Source organism: Heptranchias perlo, chromosome 8 (assembly GCF_035084215.1).
Source record: "Heptranchias perlo isolate sHepPer1 chromosome 8, sHepPer1.hap1, whole genome shotgun sequence".
Classification (NCBI taxonomy): domain Eukaryota; kingdom Metazoa; phylum Chordata; class Chondrichthyes; order Hexanchiformes; family Hexanchidae; genus Heptranchias; species Heptranchias perlo.
Window position 1 is genome coordinate 18,769,264 of NC_090332.1, and position 18,065 is coordinate 18,787,328.

General features: G+C 42.5%; 1 protein-coding gene across 3 annotated transcripts in view; it reads left to right on the forward strand.

Annotated features, from left to right (window-relative positions):
- Window positions 1–18,065, forward strand: part of LOC137324455 (lutropin-choriogonadotropic hormone receptor-like) — a 98,625-nt gene that overhangs the window by 22,786 nt on the left and 57,774 nt on the right. For all 3 annotated transcript variants that reach the window (XM_067988737.1, XM_067988738.1, XM_067988736.1), the window contains exons 2-3: window positions 8,253–8,324; window positions 16,706–16,780. In XM_067988737.1, coding sequence (XP_067844838.1) covers window positions 8,253–8,324; window positions 16,706–16,780 — 147 coding nt within the window. The remainder of the gene's footprint in view (window positions 1–8,252; window positions 8,325–16,705; window positions 16,781–18,065) is intronic.

Consider the following 18,065-nt stretch of genomic DNA (forward strand, 5'->3'; position numbering starts at 1 on the left):
GTGCTTCTGAGGTTACATTGAACTTTTTCCAAAGGAAAATTGACCAGTTTGTTCTTAGATTTTTCTTTTTTAATCAAAAAAACTGATTTGTCATCACAATTAAAAATCCGCGAAATAAACAGCTTTGAATGTGTAATTCCTAAGAATACTAATTTGTTAGTGATTTAAAAGAAAAACTGGCAGCCAATCATCACACTTGCAATGATTTGTTAATACTTTTTAAGCAGCTAACAAGCCACTTAACCAGCATAAAAGTGTTCATTAATCTAAGGGGTGTGCAAATTTTGTGAAAAATGGCTCAGCAACAATTGAGAAAATCCTGATTTACCAATGAAGACCTACAGATGCTCAAGCACATGTAGGCTTTATCAAGGAGATTTTGTAACCACTGCAACCACTAAAATGAGTGAAGACAGGAATCTTAGTCTCTTAGTTATCTGATTCATTCTTTCCCTAACCCTAGATCTTTTAAATCTGAAAATAAAAGCACCTGGTGCAACTAAATAAGGTAAAAGTTCTTCTTGTGAGATGCTGAATGTCAGCTCAACTGTATTCAGGAAAAATACATCCCTTTACTTGAACAACTTGACATAGGTTTATGGTCAACTTAATTTCCTGTTTGATTTCCAAAGTTGTGATTCAATCATGGATTTGGCATAAGAGTTTTGTTGTAGATTTTACTGGAACCAGCATCAGAATAGTACACAACATATAAAAATTTTAGTTGTAACAATTTTATTCTTTCTTCCCTGGCTGCTCTCCTAAATATGCTGATACTTGCTTGGAGTACTAATCCACATGTGCCAGTATTCTCCAATATACCACCCAAGTGATCATTCTTCATGTGTGAGCCTAGGCAATGAGATAGTTCCAGAAGATTTGAGAATCTAGTTACTTGATTAGGGAGATGGAACCCTCGAGCAGCTAGGCTGATGTGCTGATCATTTTAATGAGCACAGGTAAGCCATGGTGGGAAGAGGTCGCAGATGCTTCAAGTCGTCCCATGGACGAGTCACTCAGCGAACCAGCAGAGCTTGTGCGGGCAGCCTAGACGAAGTCAGAGATCTGTAGACAATGAGATCAAGTGTTTTAAATATGGCAAGGCAGGACACATGGCAAACCAGGGCTGGTCTCTTGGAAATCCTACCACACAAATCAGGAGACTGTGAACTTGTAAGATATCATAGAATGGTTACAGCACAGAAGGAGGCTATTAGGTCCGTCGAGTCCGTGCCAGCTCTCTGCAAGAGCAATCCAGCTAGTTCCACTTCCCCGCCCTATCCCCGTAGCCTAGCTTTTTTTTCCCTTCAAGTACTTAACCAATTCCCTTTTGAAAGCCATGATTGAATTTGCCTCCACCACCCCCTCAGGCAGTTCATTCCAGATCACACCACTGTGATTTTTTAAAAAAAAGGTTTTTTCTCATGTCACCTTTGGTTCTTTTGTCAGAAGCCTTAAATCTATGTCCTCTGGTTCTTGACTCCTCCGCCAATGGGAACAGTTTCTCTCTATCTACTCTGTCCAGACCGTTCATGATTTTGAATACCTCTATCAAATCTCCTCTCAACCTTCTGTGCTCTAAGGAGAACAACCCCAGCTTCTTTGCACATAACTAAAGTCCCTCATCCCTAGAATCATTCTAGTAAATCTCTTCTGCACCCTCACTACGGCCTTCACATCCTTCCTAAAGTGCGGTGCCCAGAATTGGACAGAATACTCCAGTTGTAGCCGAACCAGTATTATAAAGGTTCATCATAACTTCCTTGTTTTTGTACTCTATGCCTCTATTTATAAAGCCCAGGATCCCATATACTTTCTTAACCACTTGCTCAACCTGCCCTGCCGCCTTAGACCATAAGAGATAGGAGCAGGAGTAGGCCATTCGGCCCCTCGAGCCTGCTCCGCCATTCAATGAGATCATGGCTGATCTGATTTTTACCTCAACTCCACTTTCCCCCCCTTTTCCCATATCCTTTGACTCCCTTGCTGATCAAAAATTTGTATAACTCAGCCTTGAATGTATTCAATGATTCAGCCTCCACAGCTTTTTGGGGTAAAGAATTTCAAAGATTCACGACCCTCTGGGAGAAGAAATTCCTCCTCGTTTCCGTCTTAAACGGGCGACCCCTTATTCTGAGACTATGCTCCCTAGTTTTATATTCCCCCATGAGGGGTAACATCCTCTCAGCATCTACCCTATCGAGTCTCCTCAGAATCTTGTATGTTTCAATAAGATCTCCTCTCATTCTTCTAAACTCCAATGAGTATAGATCCAACCTGTTCAATCTTTCCTCATAAGACAACCCTTCCATATCCGGAATCAACCTAGTGAACCTTCTCTGAACTGCCTCCAATGCAAGTATGTCCTTCCTTAAATAAGGGCACCAGAATTGTACGCAGTACTCCAGCTGTGGTCTCACCAGCACTCTGTACAGTTGTAGCATGACTTCCCTGCTTTTATACTCCATCCCCCTAGAAATAAAGGCCAATATTCCGTTTGCCTTCCGGATTACCTGCTGCACCTGATTGTTGACTTTTTGTGTTTCATGTACGAGGACACCCAGATCCTTCTCTACCGCAGCATTTTGTAGTATTTCTCCATTCAAATAATATTTTGCTTTGTTATTTTTCCTCCCAAAGTGGATGACTTCACATTTTCCCACATTATATTCCATCTGCCAATTTTTTCCCATTCGCTTAACCTGTCAGTATCCCTTTGCAGACACTTTGGGCTCGATTTTAGCACCCGCTATCGGGTGCGTTCTCGGCGGGGGGGCCCCGAAAATCGCGAAATCCAGGAGCGGGACCGGATCTAGCCTCGATCCCGCCCACTTCCAGGTTCCCCGCTGACGTGCCGGCGTGCGCGCGCAGCCCCCGGTGGTGGGAATCCCGCAGGCAATTAAAGCCAGCGGGATGCCACTTGACAATATTTAGTTTGGTATTTGAGGTCATTAACTGACCTGATTAAGGGACTGTGTGTGATTTTTGATCAACATGGGACTGTTTCCCACACTGGGGGAAACACTCCCAGCTCGAATGGATGTGTTGCAGCTGTCAGCCTGTGGCAGCTGCAAAGGTCCATTTGACAGGTGGGGGGGGAGACCCTCACCCATTGCAGGAGGCCACTCTGTCACTTGGGACAAAGTTTGGCCTCCACCACCCTCCTCCTGACGGTCAAAGTCACCAACCTGCACACTTACCCCGGGGTCCGGAGACATGTACCTACCTTGCGGACCCCCTCAGATGTACATCTTGCGGATGGGGGCCACCGTAGCTGCAGTCATGACCTCCTCGGAGGGCAAACAGTATCACCAGCCTCGCCATCCACGCCGTCCACCTCTGACACGTGGAGCTTCACGACAGAGTGCTGTGACACATCCACCTATACAGCAGGAGGGAGGGCTACCGCAGAGAGAGATGCGTCGCAGAGGGCACTACCCTCGCCACAGGTTCCACAGACCGAGGCTCAGCCTCCTGGACCTCTCTGAGCAGCAGTGCACACGGAGGCTCAGAGTCACTCGACATGTAGCCGTGGACATCTGCAGCCTCTTACATGCCGAGCTGCTCCTGGCTGGCCCGTGCACCATCTTCCTACCTGTCGCTGTCAAAGTCACCACTGCCCTCCCGAACCTCTCCTCCGCAGCCTTCCAGGGTGCAACCGGGGACATCGCCGATGTCTCTCAGTCGTCTGCGCAGAAGAGCCCTGCAAATACACCTACACCCACTCTGCAGTGACACAATGGGTGGCATCAGTGGTGGGTCCTCATAGTGATACCCAGGAGCGGGCATTATTGCACAAACCGGACAGGATTCGCGAAGACATGGCAGGAGTGGTGCCAATATAATGTGTGATGTGAGTTGTTCTGAAATTCAATAGAAGTAACAACCATGACAAACCCTAAAACACCCTTGTGCATCCCCTTCATGCTCACGACACGTTTGCCTTACACTGCCTACTGCACATATGTGATGCATGCCCTGATGCTGCAGCACAGGTGGTGGCAGGTTGAGTGAGGCTGGCCGTGAGAGAGATGCACGAGAGGGTGAGTATGGGATAGAGCCATGAGATTGTATGAGCATTGGGTTGCGTGGTAGTGGCGGGGTGAGTACTGGCGAGGTGAGTAGGTGCAGGTAAGATGAGGATGGGGTTTGAGTGGGTATGAGGGATGATGTGACAGAGTAGTGTTGGCAGTGCCGAAGGAGATGTGGGGTGGGGGCAGTGATGTGGCAGACGGAGTGTAGGGGAAAGACTACGTGTACTCACTTTGGCTGACCTACTGAGGTCATTGGACCGCCTCCTGCACTGTGTGCAGGTGGGCGATATTTGGTTGCGCTGGTGACCCCCTCTGCCACCTCAAGCCGGGCCTTCCTGGTGGCGGAGGCGGGCCACTTCCTCCCGCCCGCCGGGTGGAGGATCTCTGTCCTCCCCCTCCTCCTCACCCCATGTATTGATACCTGGGGTGAGGCATCATGAAACTGGGAGCAGCCTTCCCCCTGGGCTGCTCCATGCAGTCATCTTTGCTATTGGTTGCAGCATCTGTCAGTGGAGGACTGCCCCTTTAAATAGAGCGCCTCCAGCTGACAGATCTTACTGCGCATGCGCAGCCCGCCCGATGCGCAGATCAGCAGCGGGGAACCCGGAGGAGCAGGTAAGTGAATCCAATTAGTGGGTTGCCTGCTACGATCGCGCGGGAAACCCACTAATTTCACCGGGCGCGTTACCCACGCGTCTGCTTGCCCATCCGCCGAGAACCCGCATCCCTGCTAAAATCGGGCCCTTTGTGTCCTCATTGCAACTTGCTTTTCCACCTATCTTTGTATCATCAGCAAATTTGGCCACAAGACATTCAGTACCTTCATCCAAGTCATTGATATATATTGTAAATAGTTGAGGCCCCAGCACTGATCCCTGCGGCACCCCACTAGTTACAGATTGCCATTTTGAAAATGACCCTTTTATCCCGACTCTTTGTTTTCTGTTAGTTAGCCAATCCTCTATCCATGCCAGTATATTACCCCCAACACCATGAGCTCTTATCTTGTGCAGTAATCTTTTATGTGGCACCTTTATCGAATGCCTTTTGGAAATCCAAATATACTGCATCCATTGGTTCCCCTTTATCCAGCCTGCCCGTTACTTCCTCAAAGAACTCTAATAAATTTGTCAGACATGATTTCCCCTTCATAAAACCATGTTGACTCTCCTTGATTGTATTATGAGTCTCCAAATGACCTGCTACTACTTCCATAATAATGGATTCTCGCATTTTCCCAATGACAGATGTTAGGCTAACTGGTCTATAGTTACCTGCTTTCTGTCTCACTCCCTTCTTGAATAGGGGTGATACGTTTGCGGTTTTCCAATCCGCTGGGACCTTTCCAGACTCTAGTGAATTCTGGAAGATTACAACCAATACATCCACTGTCTCTGTAGCCACTTCCTTTAAGACCCTCGGATGCAAGCCATCAGGTCCAGGGGACTTGTCAACCTTCAGACCCATTAATTTAGCTAGTACTTTTTCTCTAGTGATAGTGATTGTTTTTAGTTCCTCCCTCACCTTTGCCCTTTGATTTTCTACTATTATTGGTATGTTATTAGTGTCTTCTACTGTGAAGACAGATACAAAGTATCTGTTCAATTCCTCTGCCATTTCCTTGTTTTCCATTATTATTTCCCGAGTCTCATCCTCTAAAGGACCAATGTTTACTTTAGCTACTCTCTTCCTTTTTATATACTTGTAGAAGCCTTCAATGATTTGTGCACATAAACCCTCAGATCTCTCTGTTCCTGCACCTCTTTTAGAATTGTACCCTTTAGTTTATATTGCCTCTCCTCATTCTTCCTACTGAAATGTATAACTTTACACTTTTCCGCCCATTCCACCAGCCTGTCTATGTCCTCTTGAATTCTACCACTATCCTCTTCACTGTTCACTACCCTTCCAAATCTTGCGTCATCTGCAAATTTTGAAATTGTGCCCTGTACACCCAAGTCCAAGTCATTAATATGTATCAAAAAAAGCAGTGGTCATAGTACCGACTCTGGGGAATACCACTGTATACCTCCCTCTATTCCGAAAAACAACCGTTCACCACTACTCTCTGTTTCTTATTACTTAGCCAATTTCGTATCCATGCTGCCACTGCCCCCTTTATTGCATGGGCTTCAACTTTGATGACAACCCTTTTATGCGGCACTTTATAAAACGCCTTTTGGAAGTCCATATACACCACATCAACAGCATTGCCTCATCGACCCTCTCCGTTACCTTATCAAAAAACTCAATCAAGTTAGTTAAACACTATTTGCCTTTAACAATTCCGTGCTGGCTTTCCTTAATTAATCCACACTTGTCAACATGACTGTTAATTTTGTCCAGGATTATCGTTTCTAAAAGTTTCCCCACTACCGAGGTTAAACTGACTGGCCTGTAGTTGCTGGGTTTATCCTTACACCCTTTTTTGAACAAGGGTGTAACATTTGCAATTCTCCAGACCTCAGGCACCACCCCCATATCTAAGGATGTTTGGACGATTATGGCCAGTACCTCCAATTTCCACCCTTACTTCCCTCAGCAACCTAGGATGCATCCCATCCGGACCGGGTGACTTATCTACTTTAAGTACAGCTAGCCTTTCAAGTACCTCTTTATCAATTTTTAGCCCATCCGGTATCTCAGCTACCTCTTCACTTACTGTGACTTCGGCTGCATCATCTGTGAGATGGTTAATTATGCAATAACTGCCAATGTACATTGATTGACCCCTTACCTTAAACCATTACACAAAGAACCAAGCTGCCCGTATTTGGGAGCTGTGGATGACCACAAAAGTTCCTGTGGCCAGAGTTTGGCTGGAATACATGGGTTACCCAGGGATCATGGAAATAGAGGTTTATTCATCCATGCCATTTGTTATTTTGTTAGGGAATGGTGTTCAAACAGAGAGGGATATCGAAAAGAAGATCCAGGTGTTGCAGCACTGGGCCAACCTCACTAAGTCAGACACAGGCAGCTATAGAAGAGGGTGACCATATTGCATAAGATCTAGGACATCCCAAACTTGAAGATTCCCAGTGCTGAGGCGAACGCCATAAAGACTGGCAGAGTGGCTCACCATGTATTGCTAGGTATTTTCATCCAGGAAGGCCATAATATTACTTACTGGAGGAGGCATAACCCGTCACCACGCCCAAGAGGTCAGATGGGCAGACAGAAAGCTCACCTCATAAACTGAATATGAAATGACACCAGAGAACGTGGGTTGTTCAGGAAGCAGGTCTGCACCACACAGCATGAGGGGGGAATTGTTTTGTGCCATACCTGCTCCAGGGGAGATGTGGGAGACCACATGTGTCATATCCCACCCTGCTGGAGGCAGGCTTTTAATGGGGCATGGCTACTTCATCTAGGTGACGGTGGCAGAACCCATCTACTGTCCCGGAGAGAAGCTGTGGTGCATGGTGGACAAGCTTCAGGAGTTGCATCGGCAATTCGGGCTTTCAAAAGGAGCAGGCATACACAGCCGCATAATATATGGGACAGTAATTGGCGCACAGGCTCAGCGGCACTAGTAATACGGGTTGTACGTCTCTCAGTCAGGCTTCCATGCCATACTTGAGCTCCTGGCGTCTAGGAGGATTGGCAGGCATGGGTTGCACTTAGTGAGGAGCGCACGGTCTTCACAAGTGAGATGTAGGGCTCATTTACCGGAGACTTACCAGTGGGGTGGGGGGGGGGGGGGAGGTAAACTAGCCTGAAAGGAATAGTTTCTATAGATAGCCATGTGCTGGTTGGCCGGTTATGGGAGGACAAGAGGTCATTTAAATGTGGGATGGGCAGTTGGTCTGCGTCAATCCCAAACAATGGCCAATTTGTTAGCAATGCCTGGCCATTCAAGTGCAGATTTTATTTAACTCTTTGTTAGGTCCCTGGCTATTTTGTCCATTTTGGCAGCCTTTCCTCGCTTAGCATCATCTGAAAACTTGATGAGCTTGCATTGGGTGTCTGCATTTGTCATTAATGTAGATTAGTAACAGTAGACGCCCCAACACCGAACCCTGTGACGCTCCACTCGGTACTTCCTCCCTAACAGGTTACCGCTGCTTTGAAATAAAACCTTCAGATGTTCATGGTCCTTAATAGATTTTGTAATGCAGTATTTTATGTGAAGCAGCTTTTGTTTTAAATTTCCACAGCAAAAAAAATGTAATTGTTTGAGCAACTGACAATCATGTTTTCTTTTGTTTCCAGGAGGTTTACTCATCTGCCACTGAAAAAGATCCAAAGACATTCTTTTGAAGGACTTAATAATATTATCAGAATGTAAGTTTAATAAAAGTTGAATTGCTAATTTTGAATGTGTTGCATTTTGTCTTCATTAATGAGTCTCTGGCAGAACAAGATATATACATTTCTAAACCTAAATTTCATAAGGGAAGGTAATTCTTTTATGGAATTAAATTTGCTTAGTTCCACTCATACCTATCCAATCATAGTCTGAGTGTTTCCAGCAGTGGGTTCTCTTTCCACCACCACACGTTACCTCTGGAGTCTATTCTTTACCTTCTGCTCTTCATCTACATGCTACGCCTCAGTGACTTCATCCGAAGACTGTCAGGTTCAACATGTATACTGAAGACAACTAGCTCTGTCTCCATCGGCCCTCTCAACATCTCGGCTGCCACTGTTTTGGCAGAGTGCTTGTCTGAAATCCAGTTCTGGATGAGCTGCAATTAAACATTGGGAAGTCTGAAGCCATCGTCTTTGGTCCCCGTCACAAATTCCATACCCTCGCCACTGATTCGACCCACCTTGGCCAGTGTCTCAGGTTGAACCAGACTGTTCGCAACTTCAGCATCCTAATTTGACTCAGAGCTCAGCTGCCGAACCCATATCTGCTCCATCACAAAGACTACTGAATTTCACCTCTGTAACATTGCCCATCTCTGACTCTACCTCATCTCATCTGCTGCCAAAACACTCATCTATGCCTTTCTTACTTTCAGATTCAACTGTTCAATGCTTTCCTGACCACTTATCTTCCACCTTCCATAAACTTCAGCTCATTCAAAACTCTGCTGCCCGTATTCTAACCTGCACCAAGTTCCGTTCATCCATCATCTCTGTACTCGCTAACCTATGTTGGCTCTCGATCCCCCAACCCTTCCAAATTAAAATTCTCATCCTTGTGTTTAAACCTTCATGATCTCGTTTTTCCCTATCGCTGTAACCTCCAGCCCTACAACCCTCAGAGAACTCTGACTCTGGCCTCTTGTGCGTGCCCCGCTCCCCGAGCCTTCAGCCATCTAGACCCTACGCTCTTGAATTCCCTTTGTAAACCTCTCCACCTCCCTCTGCTCCTATTAAGGCTACCTTTTAAAACCCATCTCTTTGACCAAACTTTTAGTTACCTCTTGTTAATATCTTCTTCTTTGGCTCGGTGCTAATTTTTGTCCTGATTATGCTTCAGTGAAGCACCCTGGGATGCTTTTTACACTGAAGGCTCTATATAAATGCAAGGTGATGTTGTTGATTTCACAAGTTAGCACACAACATTCTTCTTCTGATTCCCCAAGTGGTGGCAAAGGGGAAAAAATTGCAAGGTGCTGCGTTTTGCAGCTCTCATTTCCTAACAACCCAACAGTGGCATTGACAAAGATCTGTCTGCAAGTCATCTATCCACCTTGTTGGATGAGGTCTGATGTGGTTCTTGAATGGGGAAGGGGAGTAACTATGAAAACACAAGACTATTTAGAAACAGAAAAAGGACACTAGGCTACCAAGCTATATCCCTTTTGTATCTGAACTCTTCGGCTGCATTTTTCCTCAATATTTGCTCTGCCTTCAATCTTGCTATTATTTGGAAACTTTGAGAATTTGCTCCCAATATTCTTGTTCATCTCATTAATATATATTTTAAAAATAACAAGACCATTTTCTGGGTATCAGAACCTCTCTTCTCTTTCTCTTCCCCCGCCCCCCCACCTCTGCCCCAGGGTTGTTTGTTGACCTGGATGCATTACTGAAAGCTTACTTAGAGTTGATGCTTGCCTCGAAATCTATCGAAAGTTTGGGGAGTTGGGCCGAAAGAGTAAAATGGAACAATAGCATAGAGGATAATTAGCAATCAGGTGTGATTATAGTGATCCTCACTTTTGAATTCAGGAACTGAATAGAAACATCCCTTGTGTTACTGGTCTGTTTTGATCTGCAAACAAATGTAATTTGCACATGTTCGGCTCCATATAAAGAAAGGAAACTATATAGAAATAACTAGGTGAGAAACGATGTTTTGAAAAGTTATATTTTAAGTTGATGTTGCATTTGTACAGTTTGTATTTAAGTGGATTTAATTGCATGCTTGGTGTTAGTAGATGTACTTACTGACTTGATTCTCTTCATTCACAATAGTTGAGGAGAAAATTCTACCTCACATCACTAGAGCACATGTATATCCCTTAACTGGAGTGATATTTTCCAGCTCTGGCAAGCGAAAAACAAAGCAGTTCAACAGGTTGTAACTAACATTTTTTTTTATTCGTTCATGGGATGTGGGCGTCGCTGGTGAGGCCGGCATTTATTGCCCATCCCTAATTGGCCCTTGAGGTGGTGTGTGTAAACTCCCTCCCCCTGCAAACATTAGTAATTTATTTTTCTTGTAGTATGTTATCCTTTGTGGCCTGTACAAAAGGTATATCTTAGTTAAGGTTCCTGATTTTTGGATTAAACTAATAGAATTTCACAGAATATAAAAAAAAATTAGTCTGTTTACTTTTAATGAAACAAAAATTCTGGGGGAAAGAAAATTAAACGTTCTCACCAGGAACTCTCCATAGGATAAATTCACCAATCCTGACGACAGCATGGGGTTGGACACAAATGTACCAAGATATTTTTCATCTTCCAATATACCAAACAATTTCCTGGTCATTCACAATGTGTAGAATTCCTATGCCTAAAACCATTTAATTCCTATTGTGTAGGATCCCAATGTACCAAACCACTCTTCAATCATTCCCAGGCCATATCTCTGGTCTGTGCTCCTTTCAAAATTGGTGACTTATCTTTCAAAAGTCTATCAGACTGACTTAAACATTTTTAAAAAATAACCCTAGCGTGCACGATCACATTGGGGAATGAAGACCACAGGTTCACCCTCATACTTTCTTTTCCAGGTGAATCTCGTATACGCTGCTTCCGATACAATAAATGCATAATGTAATATCTGTGACTAGAAATTTTCTTAACTTGATTTCAATGAAAAAAGTGAAAGCATTGAGAAAACACCAAATCTGATTTCTGAAAATAAACACAAACTTGTAAAGAGTAATAGCAAACCATTAAAATTCTGACTGTAACTTTTTTTTTAGCAGTTTTCACTGTGCACTATGTTTGGTGAAAAGGTAAACCCATTTTTTTTAAATAAATAAGCTCACTATTTTGTTACATGCTCAAAGACCCCTTTGCACTATTTGTAATATTGTAGAATCCCGTCAGTATTGCTGATGGGTCTGTGCCAACCATGTGATTGCTCTGATGTAATCACATCCCAACAATCAATTCCACAAGAACATGCAAGTTAGACATTTATTTTATTTCTATGTCCATTTTTAAACATTTTTGTACCCTAATTTTTAATTATTTACTTCACCTTTTATTTTTAGTTTTCTATTTAAGTTATTTCTAGCATTCTATGCTATTTAATTCTCCCACATGTTCAGTTATTGACCCAATAAACTTTTCTGTTTTTTTTACCTGCATTTCTCCTCCACTCCGTGTAGCCACATGCGGAGGCTCAAGCCCGCTCGGCCCCTTTCATCTGCCTGACCTAAATCTCCCTTTGCTTTTCCAAGGTCAAAGCCTGTTCAATTTTTCGGCAATCCCGGACTTGACCTGACCTATATTTCCATTAGTCTCTGGATATGGCTGAACTATATAATAGGAGATGGTTTAATTATATAGAAAAGAAAATTGATGGAAAGTGATTTCAGATATTCAATTCTTCCTAATGGGAGTGACTGAAGAGTGGTTTGGTCCATTGGGATTCTACACAATAGGAATTAAATGGTTTTAGGCATAGGAATTCTATACATTGTGAATGACCAGAAAATTGTTTGTTATATTGGAAGAAGAATGAAAAATGTCTTGGTACATTTTAATTCGATATAATGGAGAAGAATGGAAAATGTATTAAACAATTGGAATTTTATACAGTGGGCCTGAATGAATATTTGTTCTGTCCACTAGAACAGTATACAGAGTGAATGGTAGGTGATTTGATTAATTAGAACTCCATGAATTTGGAATGGTTGAATGTGGTTTTGGTTGACTGGAATCTATGCTTAGATTTAAACATGCTGTAATCAACTATGTGTATAACTGGAGTTGGCTTAATATAGTAAGAGACCTTCCTTACTGATAGCTGGATAATTATGTTCAAAAAATATGGTTAGCGAACCACTCAGTTTGAACACCATATACTGCTACATAAGAGAACAACACTTTTTCCTAATCAGATAAACACACGTGATACTGGTTGTTTACCAGAATATAAAATGACAATGGTTTGGAATTTTCTGAAAACTTGCACCGAAAAATTGGAGAAAGTACAACGTAATGCCAATTTTCAGTGCAGAAGATCAATGAAATTTGGGCCTCTGTGACTTATGCTAGTTTTTATGCTACGCCCGAGTTTTCTTGATCTTTTGAGGGATTCAGTATAACCTCAGCCGAAGTCTTCCGCTGCTCATTAACGTAGCTCCGCACACCCACGCAGAAGACTGGAGGATGTGAATTTCCTCCATTTATGTCAGTTCTGAACGGAATGTAAATTTACTCCTAAAATTTTAGGTGCAGCAGGACACAGTCATATTTATGGTGTTTGTGGCAATTTAAAAAAAAATAATCTTTTTATTTTTATATTTCTCCTCACTGAAACCGGTATTTTCTGTATCTTTGTATGCATTTTTATAGCATCAGAATGAATGACATTAAAAATTGATTGCATTTTCTTAAATGTGCTGTGCCCCAATGTGCATGAGTGATGGTTTGATGGCTTCAAACTTTAATTTTCATAAATAAAGAGGGACTTAAAGAAGGAACATAGTGCAAGTGCTATGCTTTCCTCAGACCTGATTGTTTATGTTGACTTCCACTTGTTCTACGCCGGTTTTCACGTTCAGGTGTACGCTAACAAGTTTCTCAGGAAATTTCGGCATAAGTACGGGTTCGGTGAGATCGGCGTAAATTTGAGGAAATTCCATGCCATTCAATTTTTTTTTGTGAATAAAGGTTGATAAATCTCTCATTGTATAAATCTCTGTCACAATAAAATAATCACAACTGATTTTTGAGTCGGACATCATGGGGAGTAATTTAAAACCCTAGAACAGATGGGTAGGGGGCAGGTGGGAGATGAAAACAGTTCGCAACCACAACCCGGCTTTATTTCCGGGCTTAACGTCGGCGCGGAAAAGTACAGGCTTCCCACTGGGAACGCCAAGTCCAAAAATTTTGCGGTTGCGACCTGTCCCCACCCGTCCCCAACCCACCCGTTCTTGGGGTTTAAAGTCACCCCCATGTGGCTGTCCGGAGTTCATTAAATCACTGTTATTGTGATGTCACTGCAATTATGACAATGGAGCAGATTTTTCTTCAACTACAACAAATGCTCTTCAAAATGTGTTACATGCATCATAAGTAGAACAAAAATAAATTTTCAACATTTGTCTGTAAATAACACCATTGGAGATCAAATAGTGTGTAAAGTGTACAATCTGTTGCAGTGAACAGAGAACATAAACACAAAACAAGGATCTCAGCAAACAGAGATCAAGTCAAAATTCAGCAATAAGGTAAAGGAAAGGTAACATTAAAAGAGTATTGTCACCCATGTAAAGTTATTTGCAAATAAAAGGCAAAAAACTGCAAATATTGGACATCTGAAACAAAAACAGAAAATGCTGGAAACACACAGCAAGTCAGTCACCATCAGTGATGAGAAAAAAGGTTCATGTTTTGAGTGCCCTACTTTAGCAAGGATGTAAAGACCATTTCAAGGGTTGAGAAGAGATCCACTAAGATGATACTAGAGAGGCTTTAGTTAGGCAGCGAGACAGAGAAACTGGATCTCCATCAGAGCAGAGAAGGTTAAGAGGAGCTTGGTTAGAGGTGTTCAAAATTAGGATGGGTTTTGATAATGAAGGAAAACTTTTTTTTACGTAGAAGCATGTTAGCCCATAGAATGCCCAATCAGAAACACTGGTGGATGCAGAATTCATATAGCTTTTAAAAGGGGAGTGGATGTTTGAAAAAGAAAAAATTAAAAGGGCAAGGGAATGGGACGACTTGAATAGCTCTTTTTCAGAGAGTCGGCATGGGTGCAATGGGCTGAACGGTTTCCTATGCTATAAATTCTGATTCTATGATTGCCTTCCTTTGGAACTGAAAATGATTGAGGTAGCATTTTAATAGAATGGGGAAGGAAGAAAAATACAAGCAAAGATAATCCCAGGCTCCTTTTCTCCACTACCAAACACCTCCTTAAACCCATCTCCACCCTCACTTAACAAGTGTGAGGAGCTCATGTATTTCTTCGTGACCAGGATGGAGATTATCTGTTGAGCTGCCTCTGCTGTTACATCCACAGTGCCAAACCTCCCCCAGGCACATCCCCACCCTTCAACTACTCACCTGCTCACTTTTTCTCATTCACTCTTTTTCTCTAGCGTGCTCTTTCTTTGTTTCCACACACACACACACACACACACACACCATCTCCCCTCATAAATTTTTCTTTGTCAAATATTGGAAAGAATATAAGGGGTACGTAGAAAGGACTTTTCCACGACATCAACCTTCTGCTCTCTGAATCCATTCCCACTAAACTGCTGGCCACCCAACTTCCCTTCCTGCTCCCCATGCTAGCTGACATTGCAAATAGTTCCCTCTCCTCAGGAATCGTCCCCTGCCCTTTGAAAACCACTGTCATCAGCCCTCTCCTCAAAAAATCCACCCTCAATTCCTCTGTCCTCGCCAACCATCAGTATCCGTAGTGCATTGTTCCTCCTCAACCCCTTTGCCTCAGTCTTCCTAGAACCTCTGTCCTCAGTTTTCTTGGGGCCCATTTGACGCCCTCCCAGTGTTCCCAAACCTTGGAAACTCTTTTTCCTCCCCCCCCCCCTCAGCCTTCAAAATATGCTAGACACTGCAACCCCAACCCTGGACTCTGAGCCAAACCCTGGGCCCCCTTCAAAGTGCCTCCAGGTTCCAGAGATGCCTCAAAGTTGATAAGTCTGTGTTCCCATTAATGCTACTTGGCATAACATCCCTGTTCTTTTAAAACCTCCCACTCATCATGAGCAATGCTACAGAAGATGTTAGTCGAGAGAAATGATGCTAATTGCTCCATTCATCTTAAATGGGTTAACAGCTTTGTTAAAACAAAACTGAGGAATGGCATATGAAAGTGTTAAGTGTTCCATCTGTTGATATTTTTGAAAGTAATTCCTAGGTTTAAGAGATGGTCAATTTTAAAAAGTAGCAGTTTGGTGATACTAAGTTTGGGTTTTAAAATCCTGATGTTTGTAGGAGGAAGGGGAGACTGAAGGAGTTAGAGTTCATCAGTTTTGGGGTCAGGTCAAAGTTACTTAAGTATGAGATTGCAGTATGAAACCACTGCTGATAATCAGTGGTAAATGTCAGCTTAACATAACCCACACAAAAGGATCCAGGCAAAAAAATTCAATTCATAGACTGTAAGATCTCATAAAAAAGATTCAGAGTCTGGTGGTATGGTAATTTTAGGTGAACTTTATTACAGTACTTCAGTCATGGTGGCAGTCATCAACAAACTAACTAACAAAAGTTTTGAATATAGTGTTCTCCATACAGTACACATACCATTGGCTTACCGACATCAGGTGATCTGAGTTGTAATGCTGTGATTGGTCCCCTGATGCAGAGGTTTCATGCTGTGATTGGTCCCCTGGGTTTTACAACAGCTGAGTCATTCGCTGTCGTCCTGATTGGACGAAGGGCAGACTTTTGCCGAGTTCAAGAGGGTTCTGCACATACGCAGCTTGACTGCTGACAGTGGTTTCTCCCACTGCTGCCACATTGTGCAATAGCCTAACATCTAGTCTAGCAACAATTAGCTTTATTATTACACATCTCTATCAGTCCCAGTGACGATGTGGAGATGCCGGTGATGGACTGGGGTTGACAATTGTAAACAATTTTACAACACCAAGTTATAGTCCAGCAATTTTATTTTAAATTCACAAGCTTTCGGAGGCTTCCTCCTTCCTCAGGTAAATGTTTGACATTTACCTGAGGAAGGAGGAAGCCTCCGAAAGCTTGTGAATTTAAAATAAAATTGCTGGACTATAACTTGGTGTTGTAAAATTGTTTACAAGTCCCAGTGACAGCTGATAATTCTCTATCAGTCCCCCCTTTGATTCTCCCTAATACAGAATCACAAGAGTTAAAACATCAGACATCACTAGTTACATCACTACAAACTAACTACAAACTAACTCCATACATGTTCCCTTAATTGTTGCTATGTTTCGCCACATGTCCGGACTAGTAGCTCCACACAAATTTACTTAGTTTCACTCAACTGCAATTTGGACAAGGAAATAATTTTATAATTCTACAGTGCATGGAGTGAATTGTTTCCTTTGTGTGCTCTTGTATTTCAGTGATATTTCCCAGAGTGATTCCTTAGAGAGAATCGAGTCTAAGGCCTTTGTTGATCTTCTGGACTTGGTGGAACTGTAAGTAATGTTTAGAAATATATTCAGTTTGCAAGTGCCAAACCAATTTGACCTTGATGCCATTAGGATTAAAGGTTTCAAAACTTTAGATGTCTATTTAATGAAGTACAGAAAGTATTCAGGTTAGGAATGACAATACTCTCTGCTAATAATGACAATAATTTCTGCGAATAAAGTATTATACTGAACATAAACCATAAAATTGCAGCTACTTTAGACCAAAAAAAGACACTTTATTTTCTCAACTTATCTCTTTGTTTTAAACGTTAGTCATAATTTCCAGCTAAGACACTCGAGCAGCTTTGCATCATTAATTTATACGGGAGAATCTCCATTTAAAGGTCAATCATGGAAAAGAAAAGATTAGATAATTAGGTAGAACACAAACAGATTTTCAGCTGTAAACTATTATCACTGCGTGTATTTTTTTAAAAAATGACATGCTTTCTGTGAGGTAGAAATATGGCTTAACCCTTGGAGCACTGGCAACTTCATGGAATTCGAAGCTTCCTGGGCTGGTCATCTTTAAGACTTCAGCTCTTGCATCTTGATGTTGAAACAAGCCATAATATTACAGTAATATAACTACTTGTATTCTTGTAACATGTCTGTTCGGAAAATATTTTGGAAAAAATTAAATGAATTGAAAGTTTTGGAAGCTCAACTTCATCTTTTTCTTTGCCATGATGTGGAGATGCCGGTGATGGACTGGGGTTGACAAATGTACAGAATCTTACAACACCAGGTTATAGTCCAACAATTTTATTTGAAAATCACAAGCTTTCGGAGGCTTTCTCCTTCGTCATTCACCTGACGAAGGAGAAAGCCTCCGAAAGCTTGTGATTTTCAAATAAAATTGTTGGACTATAACCTGGTGTTGTAAGATTCTGTACATTTTTCTTTGCCCACTACTTTCACTACTACCCTGGTCTCCTCTCCCTCTCTCCTGATACACTAGGATAAATTCACTGACCCTACCTTCCTAGCTGAGAACTGCACTTGGAGAGAGCAGGTCAGAGAATTGACCCTACAGTGTTTTAGCCCTGTCTCTGATGTGAACTCTGTTGAATAGAGGCTCCCCACAGGGAGTGTGAGATGGGTGAATTTACCTTACTATTTTATGTTTTATTGGGGAGAACATCTGCAGAGTTTTCCTGGCCTCCCGTTGTAACTTCAGTGTAAAATGATCGGAAACACTGGAGAAATGGCGGAAATTCCAAGCGATTTTGTATTATTATTATTAGGTGTAATTCTGCATTTTCAGCAGGGAGATGCACTTGCGAGG